At 52.6% G+C, this 19,341-nt stretch overlaps 8 protein-coding genes across 8 annotated transcripts; 2 read left to right on the plus strand and 6 right to left on the minus strand.

Annotated features, from left to right (window-relative positions):
* Window positions 1-1,111: 1,111 nt before the first annotated feature.
* On the plus strand, window positions 1,112-2,614 carry SETTUDRAFT_180225 (uncharacterized protein; the record flags this gene model as incomplete). Its single annotated transcript, XM_008030346.1, has 1 exon — window positions 1,112-2,614. One exon carries the CDS (start codon window positions 1,112-1,114, stop codon window positions 2,612-2,614), a length of 1,503 nt encoding a protein of 500 aa, XP_008028537.1.
* A 494-nt stretch (window positions 2,615-3,108) lies between these two features.
* SETTUDRAFT_164416 (uncharacterized protein) lies at window positions 3,109-4,433 on the minus strand. Its single transcript, XM_008030347.1, has 3 exons — window positions 4,157-4,433; window positions 3,530-4,106; window positions 3,109-3,476 (listed from the first exon to the last, which is right to left on the minus strand). The coding sequence occupies exons 1-2, from the start codon at window positions 4,399-4,401 to the stop codon at window positions 3,590-3,592; spliced, it is 762 nt and encodes a 253-aa protein (XP_008028538.1). The 5' UTR covers window positions 4,402-4,433; the 3' UTR covers window positions 3,109-3,476; window positions 3,530-3,589.
* Window positions 4,434-4,819: 386 nt separating this feature from the next.
* Window positions 4,820-5,881, plus strand: SETTUDRAFT_180227 (uncharacterized protein; the record flags this gene model as incomplete). The annotated part of the gene is made up of 1 exon (XM_008030348.1): window positions 4,820-5,881. One exon carries the CDS (start codon window positions 4,820-4,822, stop codon window positions 5,822-5,824), a length of 1,005 nt encoding a protein of 334 aa, XP_008028539.1. The 3' UTR covers window positions 5,825-5,881.
* Window positions 5,882-6,429: 548 nt separating this feature from the next.
* SETTUDRAFT_42848 (uncharacterized protein) lies at window positions 6,430-7,315 on the minus strand (the record flags this gene model as incomplete). The annotated part of the gene is made up of 3 exons (XM_008029975.1): window positions 7,249-7,315; window positions 6,580-7,195; window positions 6,430-6,530 (listed from the first exon to the last, which is right to left on the minus strand). The coding sequence occupies exons 1-3, from the start codon at window positions 7,279-7,281 to the stop codon at window positions 6,430-6,432; spliced, it is 750 nt and encodes a 249-aa protein (XP_008028166.1). The 5' UTR covers window positions 7,282-7,315.
* A 3,412-nt stretch (window positions 7,316-10,727) lies between these two features.
* On the minus strand, window positions 10,728-12,074 carry SETTUDRAFT_155455 (uncharacterized protein; the record flags this gene model as incomplete). Its single annotated transcript, XM_008030349.1, has 4 exons — window positions 10,728-11,311; window positions 11,357-11,561; window positions 11,608-11,934; window positions 12,015-12,074. The coding sequence occupies 4 exons, from the start codon at window positions 12,072-12,074 to the stop codon at window positions 10,728-10,730; spliced, it is 1,176 nt and encodes a 391-aa protein (XP_008028540.1).
* A 1,968-nt stretch (window positions 12,075-14,042) lies between these two features.
* On the minus strand, window positions 14,043-15,844 carry SETTUDRAFT_119226 (uncharacterized protein; the record flags this gene model as incomplete). Its single annotated transcript, XM_008030350.1, has 1 exon — window positions 14,043-15,844. A coding segment is annotated over exon 1 (1,761 nt), but the record flags the coding sequence as incomplete, so codon positions are not given.
* A 735-nt stretch (window positions 15,845-16,579) lies between these two features.
* On the minus strand, window positions 16,580-17,422 carry SETTUDRAFT_21525 (uncharacterized protein; the record flags this gene model as incomplete). Its single annotated transcript, XM_008029831.1, has 3 exons — window positions 16,580-17,110; window positions 17,176-17,271; window positions 17,333-17,422. The coding sequence occupies 3 exons, from the start codon at window positions 17,420-17,422 to the stop codon at window positions 16,580-16,582; spliced, it is 717 nt and encodes a 238-aa protein (XP_008028022.1).
* Window positions 17,423-17,632: 210 nt separating this feature from the next.
* SETTUDRAFT_42850 (uncharacterized protein) lies at window positions 17,633-19,303 on the minus strand (the record flags this gene model as incomplete). The annotated part of the gene is made up of 1 exon (XM_008029976.1): window positions 17,633-19,303. One exon carries the CDS (start codon window positions 19,301-19,303, stop codon window positions 17,858-17,860), a length of 1,446 nt encoding a protein of 481 aa, XP_008028167.1. The 3' UTR covers window positions 17,633-17,857.
* Window positions 19,304-19,341: the final 38 nt, after the last annotated feature.

Raw genomic sequence — 19,341 nt, forward strand, 5'->3', positions numbered from 1 at the left:
CAGAAGGAGAGGGAGGAGAAAGGCTATTGAAAAGGACCTCAAAGGATCGCGGCTCGCAAGGCTAGCAAAACAACTTCAAAAAGCTATTAAAACTTCTCAAAGGGGTACGGAGAAGGAGCTTCATGGCTCCTGCAAAGGCTACTCAAAAAAAGAAGCCTATCGCGAGGCCTCAAGGTGGTGAGGAGCCTCAGGGAGGTGCTGCAAGCTCACCACCTCCAACCTCGCGTCGCGGCCGCGCGATTAGAACTCCGTCTCGATTTCTATAGCTGTATATATATATTAAAGCCTATTGATCTCACCACCAAAATATATCGTGATAATATCTATTTGGTGTGGCTCTATAGCCTCGTTTTTAAGGTAGTTTTGGTGAGGCCGCGCGCGCACTTTGTGGTCGCGCGCACTTTGTGGTGGGGCTAGTTAGACCAGGAACACGCCTTGTGGTTGACGGGAGCCGGGGTCAACACTCCAGCTCCACATTGCTCTCAACGCTATCAGAACATGTACGAGATACATCGCTATCGCATGCGCCCAAGCGAGTTCGATCATGCTTATTAAGAACATACACGGAGATGTCTGAACCTCATTGTTATGCGACAGCTTTCAATTCTGGACAAATGACGAGACGACCTTGCAATGCGCTGCTGGAGTCAGCGCAGCCTGGTTAAGAATAGCCTCCCACCTTGAAATTGACCCTATCATGGGTTAACAATGCATCAGCACTGTTTGTTGTAGCTTGCCACTGCTCAGCCTCCTAGTTCTGCGGTTATGCGGCGTGGTGCGCAGCCTCGCGAGGCTCACCAGGCAAGCCTCCAACTCCTAGAAAACACTTCGCCAGAGGTCACGAGGCAGATTGATAAGCCCTCCCACATGTCCTCCCACCAATCCTTCCAGGACGGCAGTCCGCTGACCAAGGTTAGACGCTGCAGAGCGAAGCACTACTGAACGGGTGGCGTCCCAATCAATAGAAACAGCTCTTAGTAACCTGAATAAGGCCACCTTGGCACCTTGCGACTCGGGTCCGCGAAGAATACAAAACCAATTTACCCTGGAACTCTCATGCCGCAGAGATGGAGCACGACTTTGATTTTCGAGCCACTGTATACTCGCAGCCATGTCTTCCTACTTGCCCTCGTTTAGCTTCCCACGACCCGGACCAGTTTTGCCTCCGTTGTCAGACTCGTCCATCGAACCCATGCCACCTTCTACCGATGAACGCTTGGAAAATCTCGACCCGAATATGGATCCCTTGCAGTGGTACATGTACACTGCCCTGCAGCACAACGACACCTATTCTGCCGATTATCTTAGCCGGGCAGACAACGATGTGCATGTGGGTGATATAATAGAGCCAAAATTCAACGCCCCACAAGTCAACCCTCCTGATGCTGAACCGAAAGAGTGGGTTCTCAGGTGGGAGATGGTGTGCCTGCTGTGTCCCTTGGCCGCAGATGGCCAGCAAAGAAACAGAGACTTGGACACGGGATACCCGTTTTGCGATAGAGAAATGCTCACACTTGCGCCAGCCAGAAGTTATTCCGAGTCTGTACTCGACGATGATGGTATCGAACGATGGACACTAAAGGTACCAGAGCCGACCGTGTTAGGCGCTGATGACTTGGCAGCATGTACAATCGAGCAAGTATTGAATCCAGGTCATATTCAAAAGACTATACTCGATGTCGAGAATCCCAGAGTCATAAGCCAGATTTTCATAGTATCTCGTGCACCGAGGGAGGGAAGTTATTACCGATACAATGAGGACCATCCCTGGGGCGTAGTAGATGATTCGATCCAAGGCCCAAGTCTGTCTATTTCATCACCTACACCTACGCCCACTAGAGATGTGCTAGGTTGGCTGGCACCTTTCTCCACCTCCTCCAGCGCATACAGCACGCCTACGTACAGCGTATCTTCCAGCGGCGGTTCAACGGGAAACAGTCACGAGGACAGCTTGCAGGGCGCAGTAAAAGTCGGTGTGGGTGTCGGCATTACAATCATAGCCTTATGCTTCATCATCTTCCTCGGCTTTTGCATTCGCGGACGGAAGAAAATGGAAGAGAGCTCGCCAAACACATCAAATCCAAGGAGCCATCTACCGACTGCAGCAGCAGGGGGACGCGGAGCTGCGGGAGAACAAACGTACGTGGATAGATTTCGTAACGAAGCACTGTCACACCTGCACGTCACGCCACAGCCCTCAGCACAGCATCACCAAAGCGTATCCATAACACAGCAACGAGCTCCAGCTGAACAAGCATACGTTGACAGATTCCGCACCGAAGCCCTCGCACGCACACACGACCGAATACATCCTTCAGACGCCCAACGAGGCACATACGAAATGGTACACAGTTCTCTGACAACCGCGCCCGCACCCCAAGACGACGACCAAGATGTACCCCCCGCATACCACAAAGTGGTAACGAACCTCGAGCGCATGGAGATTGAGCGAAACATGCATAGAGGCGAGGCGCCGCAGCACAGATGGCCACCGACTTATCTCGATGCGCAGAATGCGGCTGCACCGTCTGCATCGGGATCTTCGCCCGTGGCGCCTAGCCCTGCTCCAGGATCTGCTCCTTATCCTGCGCTTCCGTCGTCGCCTCCAAGATAGGTGTGAGTGGGCAGAACAAGGATTTTACGAAATTCGATTGGACTTTTCCTTCATGAGTCTGGTTCTAGTGAGCATCGATAGTTCAGTCGGCATCGAACTTCGCCTTGAGAAGCAGAATCATCGTTGCTGGCTTGTCGACTGCTCACACCGTAGCACGAAACTATTTCACCAGATGGAACTCACAACGCGCAATCGATGCGTTTCGTATTCAAAGAAGGACATCTGGAGAATCCATTTACACAGCCGTGGTTTTTGGCTTTGCTATCGGGCTGCTGGTGCTACTCGTGTTCGCGCATATGCCATACCAAGGGTGGCAGCACAACGTGAAGGCAGGCTCGCTGATACACAGGAAGAAAACGGAGAGTCTGTTTGACAGGACGAGGAAAAGAAGGATGCAGGAACGGAATGAAACATTACTTCACGCACTCCAGAGCAGTGAGAATAGTAAGAAAGGTACATATTTAATATCAATATTTATATTTTATTGTTCCAGATAAATTGAGAAGTTTAGTCCCAGAAGGATCTTTTAGCACGCTTGAATGTATAGTAATACATAGTACAAAGTATCCATAACCCGTGCTTTGTTAGTGCTGGTGGCTCAATGTCTCTCCAGCATGTGCGCACCCACGCTTCATTTCCGGACCGTGTGCCATCTGCCTGGAAGTGAACTGTAGAGTAACCGCGTAACTACCATCAAGATCCGTATAAGTAGCCGCCTATGTAGAGTGCCATAACGTTGACAGCAATAAACCCCGCCTAACTGTCGGGAAGCCGTTGAGGGTGCCTCTCAGAATCTGGTGATGACTTATTTAAATACGAATCATTCAGCGTATTGGAAACGGCACTGCTCTTTAGGCAGCCCCTGATATGGATTAGCATTATCTTATGTGTGGATGAATTTCTCATGAATCTCACAGGTTGAGTCTGGATATCCAAATTTGATATCCTTTATGCATTTCATAATCTCTTCGTCACCTAACCAGTACGGTGGTACTTTTCTTCATGCCCGTCGGCACCATTGACGCCATTTGATCCCTCGTCTCCGTCGTCCCTCGTCCTTACAGTGCCAGCACCCGGACCCAGCTCTTCCCCAATCACCATGCCCTTGAAGTTGCCATTCTCGTCAAGATACTCGTCGATGTTGTCAGCTGTGATCCAACCGGATGCCCCGGGCGCTGTGTCGTCCATGATATCCTCGCCGTCGTCACTGCCATCTGGGTCGGGGTGAAGATCCGCGCATGTGTTTAGCGCAGCGAAGAACTCCGAAATACACGTGTCGGTGGGTTTTGTGTCATACGATGGTGGCAGAACGGTGATTTCCAGCATGTGGATGTCGTCATCTTCATTCACGGTCTCGGCGTCGTTGAGCGAAATATTCATGTACAGCGCCTCGATGGTCGACTTGTACTTCATGGTTGCGTGCAGAGCGAGAGACGGGTACGGGATGGATATGCCGACAGGAGAGGGTGAGTTCTGGAATAGTATGAGGTTTCTAGGGGTTGGTTAGTGCTTATCATGGTTTACGGAAAAGAAGAGACTCACTCGGAAGATACCCAGACGTCAACCCCATCTACCAGGTCCTCTTCTCCCTCGCGCCTTGAACCAAAGCTGCTGAAGGCGGCGTCTTGTTTGAGCCGGTCAGCAGCTACTGATAGTGTCACGGCCTCGTAATGCGCATGGAGAACGGGCTTTGCACCGAAGAACGAAGTCGGCGTCTGCTGTTGGTGTTCGGATAGTGGGGTGAAGTCTTCGGCCTTGGGCGCGCTATCGAGGCGTGGAAGCGACATTGTGGACGCGAATGTGTTTGTGTAAGTAAAGGAGATACACGAGGCGGTCTGATTGGAGGACAAGGATTGGTATACGGTGGTGGCTTGTTCGAGTATATGTGCGAAATCAAAGATGGATGTTTAGCTGCTGGGTACCAAAAAGTCGCGGGAGCTAGCAGAGCGTCATTGCCCCACCGCGGCCTTGGCAGGTACCAGATGCATTTCCATCCTCTCCGCCCTCGCAACTCGTCGCACGCGTCCCAACATGCGCGACTTTTTCCTGTGACGGCAGACTCACCACCAAGCGCTGCACTGAATTTTTCGTAGCGCACCTATCCTAACTTCTCCTTTCTCACCCACGCGATGCCTTGAGACGTGCCTTGTCGAGCGGTGACATCGGATCGCAACCAACATCTCGCACCTTGCACCCAGCGCCAACATGTCCTTCCCGGCCACGCCCATCGCCAAGCTAACCGGCCATAATGGCATCGTACATGCTGTCGCCTACTCGTCCGGCACCCAGTCCTACATATTGACCGGCTCCTCCGACCGCACAATCCGCCTCTACAACCCGAAGAACGCTCCGTCCAATTCAGTCGCCCCCACCCAGTCTTCGCAGCGTCCCGCCGGCCTCGTAAACAAATATACGGCGCACGGCTACGAGGTTCTCTCCATCGACGTAAACGAGGGAAACGACAAATTCGTCAGCACCGGCGGTGACAAGACAGTCTTCCTATGGGATGTCCAAACCGCACAGACGGTCCGCAGGTGGACTGGCCACTCCGGGCGGGTGAATCGCGGTGTATTTGGCGGTGAGGGCGACAGCGTCGTAGTGTCTGGAAGTTTTGATGGCACAGTTCGCATCTGGGACGTGCGGTCCAATGCCTACAAGCCCATTATGACGCTGTCCGACGCCAAGGACAGTATTTCAGATGTTGCGATACACGATGCGGAAATTGTGGCTGCGAGCGTAGACGGGCGCGTGCGAAGCTATGATCTGAGGACGGGCATGTGCCAGGTCGATGTCATAGGCCCATCCTGCACTAGTCTGGCTGTGAGCAAAAAAGGCACAGAAGTCCTCGTCAGCTCGCTAGATTCCACTGTCAGACTCATGGATCGCGCAAACGGCGCTTTACTGAAGACGTACAAGGATGACGCGTTTGTGAACAAGGATCTGAGGGTGAGAAGTACGCTCGGCCTGAATGATAGTGTTGTTGTTAGTGGAAGTGACGATGGCATGGTGTTTGCATGGGATATGCTTGAAGGAACATGCCTGCACAAATTCAAGCATTCTGAAATGAGAGAGATGAGTGATTCGGCGCCAAACACCCAGGTAAAGGGCAAGAAGGACCTTGTATCTGCGGTAGCATTTTGCCAGACGAGGCGCGAATGGTGCAGCGGTGGTGGCGACGGTAATGTCGTTGTGTGGGGCATGGGAAGCTAAGACATGCATATATGTGCTGCTTGACTGTTTGATACCCCACCTAGACAATCTCTTTGGATAGTGCCTTTCATCTTCACATCGACTTGTTGGATAGAAAGCAGTCGGCTGTGTCATCAGTTGTGAAGAATGTGGCGTAGCGTGTAGTAGTACCATGAAAATGATGGTGATCACGCACCATGCCATACAGTCCTTTTCTATCCACACATTTATTATAATACGCCACGTGGAAATGTATTCGAACACACGTATAATAATAATATTCTCAATCTCAGGGCAACGTAATCAACTTACAATCTGATCAACGAGGCTAGGCAATACAAACCGAGAAGAAAGACATACTGGACGATCGCAAACAAGCCGAGAGAAACGAAATGACCGAAAAGTCGGAAAGGAAAATAGTATCTGGAGAATCATGTCGTAACTTCATGGTGCTAGCAAAGATTCATGTTGAGAAGCAGTCGCTGTGAAACGTATAAGACAATAGATACTCAGTACAATCGTATGAGGCGTAACTCGCGAGTGGTGTCATGAGACTGAGACCAAGGATCGGAAAGAAAGGGGATGTACACTGTCAGAGTGTACATCTAGCGACTGAGAGCCGAAATTTAGCGAAAGTAGGTATATGATCTCTCATACCTCCTGAGGTCTGCGCTTGTCCATGGCGGATAGGTATGGACGTATACGACGACGCCCCTTTTCGAGAGCCCTGTCATGGAAAGTCAGTGAAGTTCGCTATACAAGGCAACTTAACTTACAACCATCGCTGACGCCGACGCCAAGCTGTTGTTGCCAAGTTCCGTTCACGCATATACGAGGCAAGACGTTTGGCAGCTGAGTCGGCTCCGCGGCGAGGGCGACAAGAGCGAGGAATAAGGCCAAATCTCCCTTGAGACCACCACCCAATGCTTGGCTATGAACAAATGGCACGCCTCTGTAGTGGATATCGGGCAGCAGCATCTGCAACCAATGTTGACCGTGTTTTCGGCACGCAACTGTACGGTGCTGTGCCGAATCGCACAGATACGAAGAACCATCTTGAAGGTTGTGCTCAAAGCACAGAGGTTGCCATGCCGCTTCACGGCGTGGATTAGTCGCATCGTCCTTGAGAACCCAAAACCCAAACCCGCCGTTGTAGAAGACAGAATATGTCTGGTATGGCTGTGTGTTCGGCGGTTTTACCGGACTCTCGCGAATCTGGGTTCCGTCAAACACCCACCATCTGTAGCTCACATTTTGAGAGCCCACGTTGTGAGGAACAGAATTATTGGCTCCATGTTGAACAGAAGGAATCCAATCACCTCTGCCAGTAGTAACTGTAGGGGCAACCTGATCAGATTCGCATATTTCATCGATTCGGAAAGCGTAGCGTGGCTATGGCACGGTGAGACTCGAGATGGAACATTCGGCTGAGAGGCGAGACTAACCATGTTTGGTACTCCAGTTGCGTAGTTTTTCATCTTGTCGATATTTGGAGTAGGGTGTGCGTGGCCGTTCCAGGGATGCGTTTGCCCTGCTCTGTACCATGATTCTCCTCATCATCACCAGACTGCTTTATCCCCTTCTGCTCGCCATGCGGCTCTGCGTTTTGCTGCTTGTAAAAAGAAACATCCTGGTCAAAAGGTCAGACGACGAGCTCCTACATGACGGCGACATGGGGTGGAAATCTATGGGCAGCCTCTGATAAGCTGGACATGGTGTCAAGCAGGCATGGCGCAGGATCCTACGTCGGCTGCAGCAAGCCTGCGATAGGGAACCAGCTAGAATCTCCTTACCCCGCTGTATGCCATCATTACCAAGGGCTGTTGATACATGCTGTATAGTTGCTTTGTTTCACCTGAGGGGACTTGGCCGGCACATGTAGTGGGAATAGTGCTCAAGAGACATCCTCAGGTGTGAGAAACCGTCTAAGAGGGTATAGAGGGGCCCATTGTAGGTTCAGTAGTCTTTTCGCGGTCATCGGGTTCTCGTGGCTATCGAGTCTGTCAGCTGCATCTCAGCAAAAAGCATGGAGGCTAGCCAGCTGGGCATAGCGCTCCATGAAACCCCCCATGGGCTGCATGAGTAGCAACCACTTCTTGCTGCTGGCTAGCCAACGATTGGAGTGCCACAGCGCCTGCCCAACAGCGCTCCGGGGTGGATCCCTCTAGCGAAGCGCCCTAGGTTTGTCCAGCGTGACAATTGGCGTGAGACAGCGGAGGAACTGGCCCGTCAGGGATTCGGCTAGAGAGACGCTCGACGTGTTGTCCAAGGCAGAGGAGCCGGCAATGTGAGGAAAGCCTCAGCTCCGCGAACAAGGATGCGGGGAAGTCGACTGGCCGCGCACACTGTGCCTTCCAGCTGATCGACTACACTCCAAGGAGACGGCAAGTACACAATCTTGCCAACTCAAATCATCCAGGCCAGACAAGGGAATAGCGGTATTTCAGTTGAATGTCTGCATCATCTGTGTCGTCGCAGGCGTATCGCCGTGTATTTGCACGTGCTTGGGAGTGGCTGGAAGCGACTGAAAGATGCGGCTCTGCGCACCCGACGGGTTATAAGCCGGCGTAGGGCCTTGCTGGCCGACAATTTCGTGGGCGCTTATTGTGTCGATCGTTCGAACGGCGATTGTGTCGGACGGCCCATGTGCGCTTGACGGCTACGCAATACATCCCCAGTAGGTCTCCTCTGACTCTTTTTTTTCGATAGGTCTTGATTGCTCTCGCCTAGTTGCAAACATCGAGGGCGTGCCGGAGTCAAGTAGACGCTCGCAGGATTGGGCTGACGTGCTAAGGCCATCGAAGGACCTCTTCATGCAAGTTTGCCTTCTTCCTATTCATGGATCCGCACCGTTCGATTGGGCCATTTTCAAAGCCGCTAATGGAGGCGGGAATGGTCCCCCGTACCTTGCTGGCGCCAACAGGCTGCTAATCGAGGCAGGTGTCTCTGTGGCCTGCATGATTGTATAAATTCCTTTACCGGATATCGGCCCTTGCAGCTGAACACCTGCACTCCAAACGATGAGTCTCGGCATAAGATGCGAATGCAACTCACCGGTCGAATCCTGACATTGTGGGAAACGCTCGTCACAATCAGGGTCATGCGCACACCATCACAACTCAATGTCCAATCGAACGAGGCGATACCTGTCAGCGCTCGCACTGGAAGGAAAGCAGGCCACGATCGAAACTTGCCGTGCCCGCGGCTGCTTTCAAATCCTCAGTCCGGTAAGATAAGGCAAACCCAGAATACGACCCCGCACGAAATGTCCTCAGCGGTCGCAACCCAGACACCAAGCCCAACCGAGAGGCTAACGACCCTCAGCGCCCGACCAATGCCTTCTTGTCATGGGGACGTGCCATGAAACGATAGGAAGACACGCTGACCCCTCCGTGCCAAGTGCTTGCTTATTTTATTGGCGATAGTTTCTCAGGGAGATGCTGTGTTGAGCTGAATGGAAGATTTTCTGCACCGCTCAGTCGGACAGAATGAATAGCGAACCCTATTCGGGCTAGGAAGCCCTCAGCTACCGAATGACTTGGGTAGCCGCGTACGATGCAATTTGGCATGGCAGAATCAAGGACGGCTCCAGAATTGCAGGCGCATTGGTGAGAGTTGCCGGCCGATGCCGAAGGCGTTCATTCGTTCAAGTTATGCCGCCGCTAGATGCAGATCACAGCTATACAAACGCACCACAGGACGAACGTGGAGGTGCGTGCTTTGGTCCTCCTGCTGCAATGACGGCCAACTGCGTGCCGATGATGTGACGAGGTCCGCGAACACAAATTCCCGTTTGCGCAGCGTCCTGAGCCGAAAATCAAAGGGTGGCGGAACGAAGGAGCTGACTCGGGAGTAGATGCCTCGACTTCCTCCACTCAGACATTCAGCTCCTATCCGAGAAGCTTTCCTGCGCCTTTCCGCCACACAGCAGTATATGGCGATTAACACTTGCAGTGCCCTCGTACAATGACAATCGCGGATGAGCTACGGGGTCAGAGATTTCCAGCTCATGTATATGCGACCGCCATTTTCCAGTCGAGTCCCGAACGAAGGACCTGAGACCTAGCCAACGTCTGCCGGGTTGTGGATATTGCCCGTGTCGATGATATCTCAGGAACCCATGCGGGGCGTCGGCCTAAGAACGAATGAGCGGACACAAGGCGTAGTGAAAGCCCTGTAGCATCTGAAGGCCGCTTGCTGAGCTGTGGAAGGATACCAGGGCCGCTTCAGCCACAACATGGACATCCAACGCCGATTGCATTCTGGAGACTTGGATACGCGTAAGTCAGGCCTTGAGGCTGGAGGAAGAGGCTGGTGGTATGCCGGACGCGGGAGAGAGATAGCGATTGAGGTTGAGTTTGGCATGCGGGAGCTAAGACGGGTAGGGGCTGGCTGACGGTTCTTTCCTCAAGGCGATTTGGATTTGGCACTCGGGCCAATCACGAGCCGCCAATATCACCCGTAGTGTTGCCTGAAATCCATCCTCACGACGACACGCTGCTTCTCGGGTCGGCACGAAGACATCGACATTCAACAGCTCATTCGGTTAGCGCTGAGCTTCAGGCCATTATGTAATTTTATCAGGGGATGACGTGTGCTGCTCTGAATTCAAAATGGTCTGTGCCGCCGCCTCACACTCAATAGCTAACTTCTCGGTAGCACAGCTCTCTGGTCTCGATCAAAATGTCAAAATCTCCTTCTCGACATCTGTGAAACCGGGCCACATAATATCAAATGGAGATGCTCATCGGATATTCCTAAAAAAAATTGACGGAGACCTACCAACACACGGGTATGCCAGACAATGTATTTACACAATACCACCGTATACCTGGAAGATCAAGTATGTTCGAATCTAATATAAATATATACTGACACGAGAGCGATGCATCTGACCAAAAGCTATTTTCCCAAACCTCGTTTCTCAAAGCACAATGCGGAAACTGCAATCCTTCTCACTCATTCTTGCCGCTGACATGTTACGAGGTATCTTCAGAGAATACATCATATGTCCCACAATTAAATCCTTGCACCCACCGACTAGCGTTGTAATCTCACTCTTGATCTGCTCAGACTCGCCGGAATGTGCATCCATCAGCCGCTTCTCCGCTTCTAATAATCGTTTCCAGCTTTCCTCGACCATTCTCACACAACGATCAACAGCAACTTGGGCACTGCACCCTTCATTCCATACCATGACTGGAATTGCCGAGTCGATGTCACCATCATCAATCTCTTTCCTGAGACTAACAATATCGTTCCAAAGGAAATCACTAGTGGCAACCTCGCGCGTTATGGCAACCATGGCTTCGTGTTCCCAGATCGAGGGAGGAAGACTAAGGCCGTACGCCCATTGCATCACTGCGACACAAGGATTCGTTCCGACAGTTCTCAATCGGCGCGTAGTATATTGTTCCAGTGTGGATATCCCTTGGGCCCATGTGGCCTGTGACGTCCGAACACCTAGGACAAAGTCGTAAATTGCCGCTGCAAATCTATCACGCGCTTCTGCGACAGAGTCAGTAAAACCCATCTGAGATATCAGCATCTTACCTTTGGACTGCCCCTCTTGCATGGCCCGGCCCATGTTGACCCAAGGCCCACAGTTGTGCAATCGACCCGGCGCTGGCACTTCGCCTTCAAGTTCCGGTTGCAAGCAATGCCTGATGAAGTTGAGAGTATCCTCGCAATATGCTTCGGTTTTGTCACGGTCTTCGGTCAGCGAGCCACAATCGATCTCGTCATCCCAGAAAAAGAACTAGCAATCCTGTAAGCTACATTCACGAAGAAGGCACTTGAATTACCCAAGCAACTAGTTCACCAACAATGAGAAACTTATCTGGTGCAACATGATTCCAGAAGTATCCAACGCAGAGTGCGTTGTCGACCTTTCTCTGCTTCTTTCTGCCGCTTTCAGTACTGACAAACTTTTCAAAATAGCCTTCAAGGTATTGCCTCAACACGTTAACTTCTGGATGTACTTTGGCTTCCCAGTCAGAGTAGATGTAGTGAATGTCTGGGACGTGAATCTCCTGGCCCCGCAGTTGAGCTATGATACGTGCACGATGATCCGTGTATCTTGGCAATGTATCATATGTGGCAGATGAGAAAGGCTTTTGAGTCTCGATGTGCTTGGGACCGTGAGGCGACCTGGAATGCTAGAAAGTGTCGGCAGGCGAAAGGCTCTATGGTACGTCCATGGAGAACTTACCTGTCGGATATACAGCCTAAGGACCGAAGTCCATGAGCTGAGTATACTTGTAATAGTCATAGTTCACAAGCAGGATTCCAACCGTTCAGTCTTTACAAAACAACCAGAACTTGCACGACATGAAGGGACCCAGCCTCTTTGTATTCACCCACACCACCACTCTCTTGGCCGCTTGCCTGATCGCTTATCCATGGTATAGTTGGCTTCGATCTGATTTAGCATATGCTGAAGATCTCTGCATTCCGCTCAAGGGGCGCCCCTTCAGACTGCACTGCCAGCGCACCGGCCCTTCTCATGAGGACGCGCTCCCAGGCCCGAACCGATCCTGTTGGTTCAATTGACATTTTCTCCGAGTCAGATTGGCCCTTGAGCATCGAATCGAGAGTCCTTGATGTAAGCGAGGCGTTGGGCGCAGCCCACGTGAAAGCTCTACAAGGGTCGTGTGTGGTAGTACAGGTTCGCGTGTCATTCTTACGCCGCGCTCTCGCGGCTGTCACGATACGAGGGCACGCTGCACGCCCGCTCACATCGAAGCCCTTTTTTTCCGGCCGATCGGAGAACGGCGCCGTTTGCCTGAATCTGCCCCGCCTGCATCTTGCGCCGGATAGCCATATCGTTGGTTGCCCGATGCGAAGGGCGCTGTCATGCCTTTCTAGCCTGCGAATCACTCGTAGCCCCGACCGCCACGGAGCAATAGACTTGCGACTGTCGAATCAGATTCAGAATGGAATGAGCCACATACTCGCAAAGGTCAGATTCCAACCGTAGCATGCAACCCCCCACTCAACAGCAAGCTCCATCTGATGTGAACAGGCAGCACTCGATGGTGCAGCATCGATTGTCACAGCCCTGCGTAACACTTCTGCAGCCGCAGCTTTACGAGCTCCGTGCCGTAACCTACTCAGCATGCTACGGAAAAAGATGCAACTCCTTGGCCATTCTTATAATAACCTCAATATAGCGCACTGAGCCACTCTTTTAATAGCCTCATCCCGAAACACATGACATGGGACGAGGCGATTGGAGCCACACACCCGCGCCACACAAAGGGATTGTGTCACAATTTACTGACTACATTGCCTGACAGCCCCAGCCCTTTCCGCTGTACCTTTTACACCCCCAAAAAATTAACGCAGCGTGTCTTCTTGCATCTATCTATACATGCTGGGTTTACAGCGATTTGGTCGTCACGCAGACATACACTTAACTTAGATACAAGGGAAGAAAATCACGAAAAAGCAGTAGAGTCTGAAGAATTTTCGTATCCTTCATTCTTTCGGTCTTTTTCTTATTCTCCAATTATGTTTAAAATGAAAGCGATAGGGAGATAAGCAAGGAAGATACTTGACTCAACTACATATATATATATAAACCTCTTGATTTCTTAAACCCGTATCACCGTCTCCCTCTCTTCCCTCTCCCCTCTCTCTCTCTCTCCCACACATGTTGGCGCGGGCAAAAATGTTAATGCTAGGAAGAGGGCGTGAGAAATTTCCTGTTGATGCGTTGATGGGGGCGCGGGGATAGGGAGTACGTTGAGGCGATGGGGGGGGGGGGGTTGAAAACCATCACGGAGTGCGAAATAGAGAGACAGAGAGGATGTGGCAAGGGGGGAAAGTTTTTATTTGTTGCTGTTTTCAACGTCATTGCAAAGTTTTTTTTTTTAAAAAAAAAGGGCGTTTACTTAGTTGTGTTCAAAGGTTAACATTTCTTTTCCTTTTTGTCCGAGTATATCTATCCCGCTACATATTACCATCGAGCAACGTGAGGTATTGCCTTTTGCTCCCAATACCTGTGAACATTCTTTTTTCTTATATATATAAATGGAATGCAATACAATGCGTCTTGGGCACGTTTTTTTTTGCCCAAGTAAGTATCTGCCACTTGTATTCTGTATGCATGGAATTGGTCTCGACTTCTTCATCGTGCTGTGATGTGCAGTTTACATGTACGTACGTACGTACAGCATGTATCTTGTATGTGGTATAATTATGTGAGTATGTGTGTCCTAATCCTGGCCGCACCCGCCCCCGCTTTCGCGCCCCTATCACCCGTCAAAATGGCGGGCAGATAATCGCGGTCCATAAGATCCCTCTGTTTCCCCCTCTTGTCCGCCTCGACGCTCCTCAGATACTCCTTCTGGTCCTCCGCGAGAATCAAATCCTTGCCCCAGCCCGCCTTGCCGCCGCCCTGGCCGGCGCTCCATTTATTGTTTGCGGTTCCGGCTATGGGCTTGGGAATGCTGTATTTGTCGCCGCGCTTGTTGAACGTGTAGTTGCGCGCGAGATGGATTTTGAATTCGCCCTTGGCGTTGGTGCTGCACGAGACGCGTTGCAGGGTGGGTTGGCCGCAGCGCGGACAGAATTGGCGTGCCATTTGCTTGACGATGTGGAAGCAGGCGTGGCAGCGAAGGACTTTGGTTGTCACGTTTTTGATGCGCTGCATGTGGGGCGAGAGGAGGTGGAGGTTTAGTTGGAGGAGCACGTTTTGCATGGCGAAGTCGGTTGTCATGGTTGCTACGTCGAGTTGGCGGTTTGCAGTGGTTTGGATGTGGGGTTGGAGGCTCGAGTCTTTGGCTTGGTGCTCTGGGAGGTTGTGGGGTGTGATCCATTCGCCGTCTGAGTCTGAGTCTGGGGCTGAGTCGTCGGTGGTGGGAGGCGTGGGTTGCTGGGATGGTTGTTGTGAGAGGGAAAGGTCGGCCATGTCGTGCTCTAGGTTTGGCTCTGAGGTAGCTTGTGAGTGCTCTGGTGCAACGGACAGCTCTGCGTTTTGCTCAATGTGAATGCTGGCGCTGGGCGCCTCGACTGCTGCCGACTTGTCGATGAGTCCCTGCTCGCCTAGTTGTTCTTCAAGCTGCTCCTGAACCTGCTCCTGGACTTGCTGTTCAATCTGCTGTTCAGCCTTCTCTACAACTTGGCTTTCGAGATTATCCTGGCCCTTGTTCTCAAGTTGCTCGTGAATCTGGTTTTCGACCTGCTCATGAATCTGATCCTGGACCTGCGCTGCGACCTGCTCTTGTATCTGCTCGTGGACCTGCTCCTGAGTGACTGAAACACCACCGTCCTCTTGCGCATCAGTCAGAGTAGGCTGTTCCTGTTGCTGGATCTGGTCCTCTTCGGCCTCTTCAGTCGGCTTGAAATTGAACTTGATAGACTTTGGCGCCCTGGGCTTGGCCGCACGCTTGCCTGTAGGTTGCTCCCAACCCTCATCAGTCTCATCAGCCTTGCCGGGCTCAGCACTGCCTGATACCTCGGGATTCGCCTCCTCGGCCGCCTCTTCTGTAACGTCCTCGCTCGCCTGACGGGCCTTGGCCGCCTTGCGCCTGCGCTTACTCGCCGATTTTGACGAGCCACCCTCAGCCGCAGCTTGCGCGACCTTTTCCTTGTCCGCCTCAATCTCTTCTGGCCTCCTCTTCACTTCCCCCTTTGGGACTTCCCTCAGCCCCCAGTTTCCGCCGTTCCGTTCACAATGGACCTCGTACGCCAGGGCCAGGATGCCCAGATCCTGTCTGCTGAGCACTTCATAGTCGCCCGTCTTCTTGCTGAATACAATCACAGCGTCGTAGCTGGCGGGACTGGGGTTTCTAATTTTTAGAAAGGGAACCAGCGTCGTTTGCACACGTGATCTTGTCGCCTCATCGCGGATTTCAGACAGGATGGCGGGAGTGGTGATGAGTTCCTCGGCAGAGTTGATGAGGGTTGAGATTGACACGGCGTTTTTGATCAGTGGTCCGGTATCCAGAATAAGCGAGTGTATTGGCTTTTGCTGCGCAGACGTAGAGTCATCCATGGTGGTAGTTGTGGTGTGGTGGGTGCTTAGCCGAGTGGTGCACTGTGTTTCTACCTTCTTAATCGGCTTCTCGTGTGTTGTGCTAACTTCTTCAGTTTTTGAAACGGAGAATGTTAAGTTGTAAATATGCGACCGAGTCGAATAGTAGTGTTTGCGCCGTGGGAAGATTTCGCAATGGTGGCGGTAGTGGGGCGCAACTTTTTCGGGTGTGAAAGCTCGCGGGTTCTGATTGGACGGGCTATGACTCTGCCGGACGTGTGACGCTTATGGCTTTAGAGCAATAGCAGCATGGGGGTAAATCGTATGGGATCACAGCTTACAACGAATTTAAATATATTAGCGCGATTCGCACATATGATTAAAAGCCCGGTGTCTTATCTTTGTTGTAGGTAGTAGAGAGAATCTAAAAACGTGAATCATGTATGAGGACACAATAGATACGAACTTGGTCATAGATTGCTTTGGGTATGCCTTGCATGGGAAAAAGGTATATGGTAATTCCTGTTAGCAAACAAGTACGAACACGTTCCTAGTTCAACACAATCGTGATTGCGTGTATTATGTTTGAGCCTGCACATTCAATTCAATCCACTTCACCGGCAACAATCTCAGCGAAATGAACCCTAAATCCTGTCTGATATTCCAACGCCGCCCAATGCTAAAGTTGCGAGTCGTACCCCCGATTCTAATCTAAGTCGACAGTGGTATACAGTATAAGTACATCTTTTCGAAATTGTCGCTTGCTCAGACATTATCACGTAATACCTAGCTCTCGCTTACGCAATGGGCTTACTCCTTTCATCCTCGGGCATGCGCATGTAGGCATCGATTGCTGCCGAGAAAACGGCGAAACCTGCGCATCCCACAGCCACTGCCTGCGGTCCAGCATTCCGTGCCAGGATACCTCCAGTCAAGCATCCTCCCGCGACACCATTGTACAAGTCGTTCTTCGCACGGAGACCCTCAATGGCGCACTCGGTGCCAGAAAATATGGCGCCGACCTTGGCGAAGTTGCGACCAGAGGAAATGGAAGAACGGTACATGTCGCGGAGACCGGCGCGAAGTTGTTGCTTAAGAGGGAGGTCGGTGATTGGGACAGTTCCAGCTACACCGGGGTTGGGGAGGGTGGCTGCAGCAGAGGTTGATGTGGAAGCTAGTGTTGTAGCGGAAACGGAGTTTACGTTGCTCGTGGCTATGGTCGAGGGTTTTACACCAGCTGTAGCGGAAGCACCTGTCGCTGCGGTGGTGGGCTGAGCGACTGGTGTATGGACGGGAAGGGGTTGCGACATGGGAGTATCGTATCGCATCTACCGCATGTCAGGCTTCATTCTGATGTCTGGTTGGAGAATTTTTGGGAGGAATAAGGACATACTGAAGACATGAAGAGTCCGAACATGGCACCTAGACCTCCTCCCATGACACCGGCCATTACTGTCTTACCCAGACAGGATTCCATGCCCATTTGCATCTGCGCCGTCGTAAGTCAGATGCCCCAAGCAGTATTAAAAGATTATCTGTGGCCTACGTACCGCCTTCACCATCTGCTGTTCCTGCTCCGACATGCCAGCGTTCGGGTTCATGGCCGCTGGCATGGCGCCTGGACCTCCTGGAAACGCCATGGTTGCTGCTTGGACAGACAAAGAGTGTGCGCAAGGGACGTGTGGGGTAAAAGATGGGTGGTGCGGTTGTGATGCGCCGCCACCACTTGGGAACTTTTGCGGAGTTCAGAGCGGAGGACGGAAGATTCCGGCGGTGGCACGCAGGTCTTGGCATGCGCCCCAACCATCAAGACTACCAGAAGGCGGTGGGCACAGGTTGGTATCAAGTATTTCAAATTGGTCATTATGCTTCAAATGACGGTACATGTCAACCCGAAGCTGGGTATAGACGCTCTATGTACAATCGCTCAAACGCCTCGCTATTCTGTACAAATGCTGCTCGCACAAGACGGCCAACTCAGCAAGATGCTTTCAAAAGTGAATCAAACATTGCCGTGCCATGGCGTATCGTCGTGATGCAGGATATCGCTAATGCAGATGCCGTAAAACTCTTCGTTAATTCATGTAGTCGCCGTGCGAGTAGTCCTGGGTTCTTGACTCTGGGGGTGGCGTCAGCTGCTTCTCCCACTCCTTCATCAGATGCGATGCCGTACGCTTCAGGTTGCTTGGCGACACCTTTGTCATATCGGGCCAGGTGATGGAGCTGCGTTTGGGTTCGCGGGGAGCGAGGTCTTCTTGGGTGATGGAAGTGAGTGAGGATGCTTTTGAATCGTGGCGCTTTGCATGGTACCGGGTGCTGGTGCTGGTGCTGGAGCTGCCGGGGCCCGACATGGGCGAAGTGTGCGCATCCGAGTCGTCCGAGCTGTCTTTTGAGTCTGTGACGTCGACGAGGAGCGAGTCGTTGGGCGTGTCCCAGTTGTCCCAGTCTTCCTCGGACGCGACCTTGCGGATCTGCTTTTGCGGGGTGGCCGTGCTCTTGGTGGGCTGCGTCTTCTTGTGTGTTGTGCTAGTCTTGGGGTCGGTGACACCCATTTCCTTCCAGAAATCGTCGCCAAAGGAGCCGGTTTGCTGTGACTTTTTGGAGCTGGCGGAGCGACTGAGGGGCGGGCGGCCATCCGATGGTTTCCGCCCCGACTTGGAGGCGCCCTTGGTACCCGCCATTCCCGCCGCACTGTCGCCCATGTGGAGCGCCTCGTCGCCGACGGTAGCCTGGCGTATGTCCTCGATAAAGGTGAAGAGACCCTTCTTGAAGTCTGTGGCCATTTGTGTGCCGGCGCGAATGAGCTGCTCGCGCTGGATGGTGGGCATGCCGCCCATTTCGTAGCGGTCGTGGTCGCCTGCAGTGACGACTTGGCGTGTGATATCTGACGAAGTAGATGTTCGTGCAGAAGACTGGGAGCGCATGGCGGGGGAGCGGTCGTCGAGCAGATCGACCGTTTGCGAAAAGGCAGGCGAGTCGATGCGCTCCGGGGAGAGGAGCGAGAGGGTGCGCAGATGGCGCGAGCCGCTGAAGACCTTGCGCTGTGAAGTCTTTGCGTGGTTGAGGAGCGTCTTCCGGCGCTCCATTTCCTTTTGCATGGACAGGCCCGACGAGTCGTCGTCGTAGGGGCTGGGCGGGGCATTTGCGAGCGAGGTATCGAGGGGTTGCAGGGCAGCCACCTTGCGGCCTTGGGTGCGGCGCTTGTTGGCTTCATGGCGGGCCCAGTGCGACTTGAGCATGGTGAGGTCGGCTTCGGCCTTGGTCAGCTCCTCCTTGAGCTCCAGCACGTAGCGCTCCTGGGCGGCCAAGACGGCCAGAATGTTTGTTTCGTGGGGGGTGTCGTCGGGCGGCTCTGGCGAGCGGATGGGCGTGGCGCCGTGGACCCATGACTGGGGGCGTGTTCGCTTGGCCGAGGCGGGTGTGTAGATGGTGGCGGGCGAGGGCTGGATGGGGAACTGGAGGGACAGGCGCTTGCCCTGGCCGACGACGTCGATGGTCTTGGAGCGGGTGTGGGCCGACATGGCGGGCCGTCGAGGGGGTGAGGACAGCGGTTGGGGGG

Source organism: Exserohilum turcica (assembly GCF_000359705.1).
Source record: "Exserohilum turcica Et28A unplaced genomic scaffold SETTUscaffold_4, whole genome shotgun sequence".
Taxonomy (NCBI): Eukaryota; Fungi; Ascomycota; class Dothideomycetes; order Pleosporales; family Pleosporaceae; genus Exserohilum; species Exserohilum turcicum.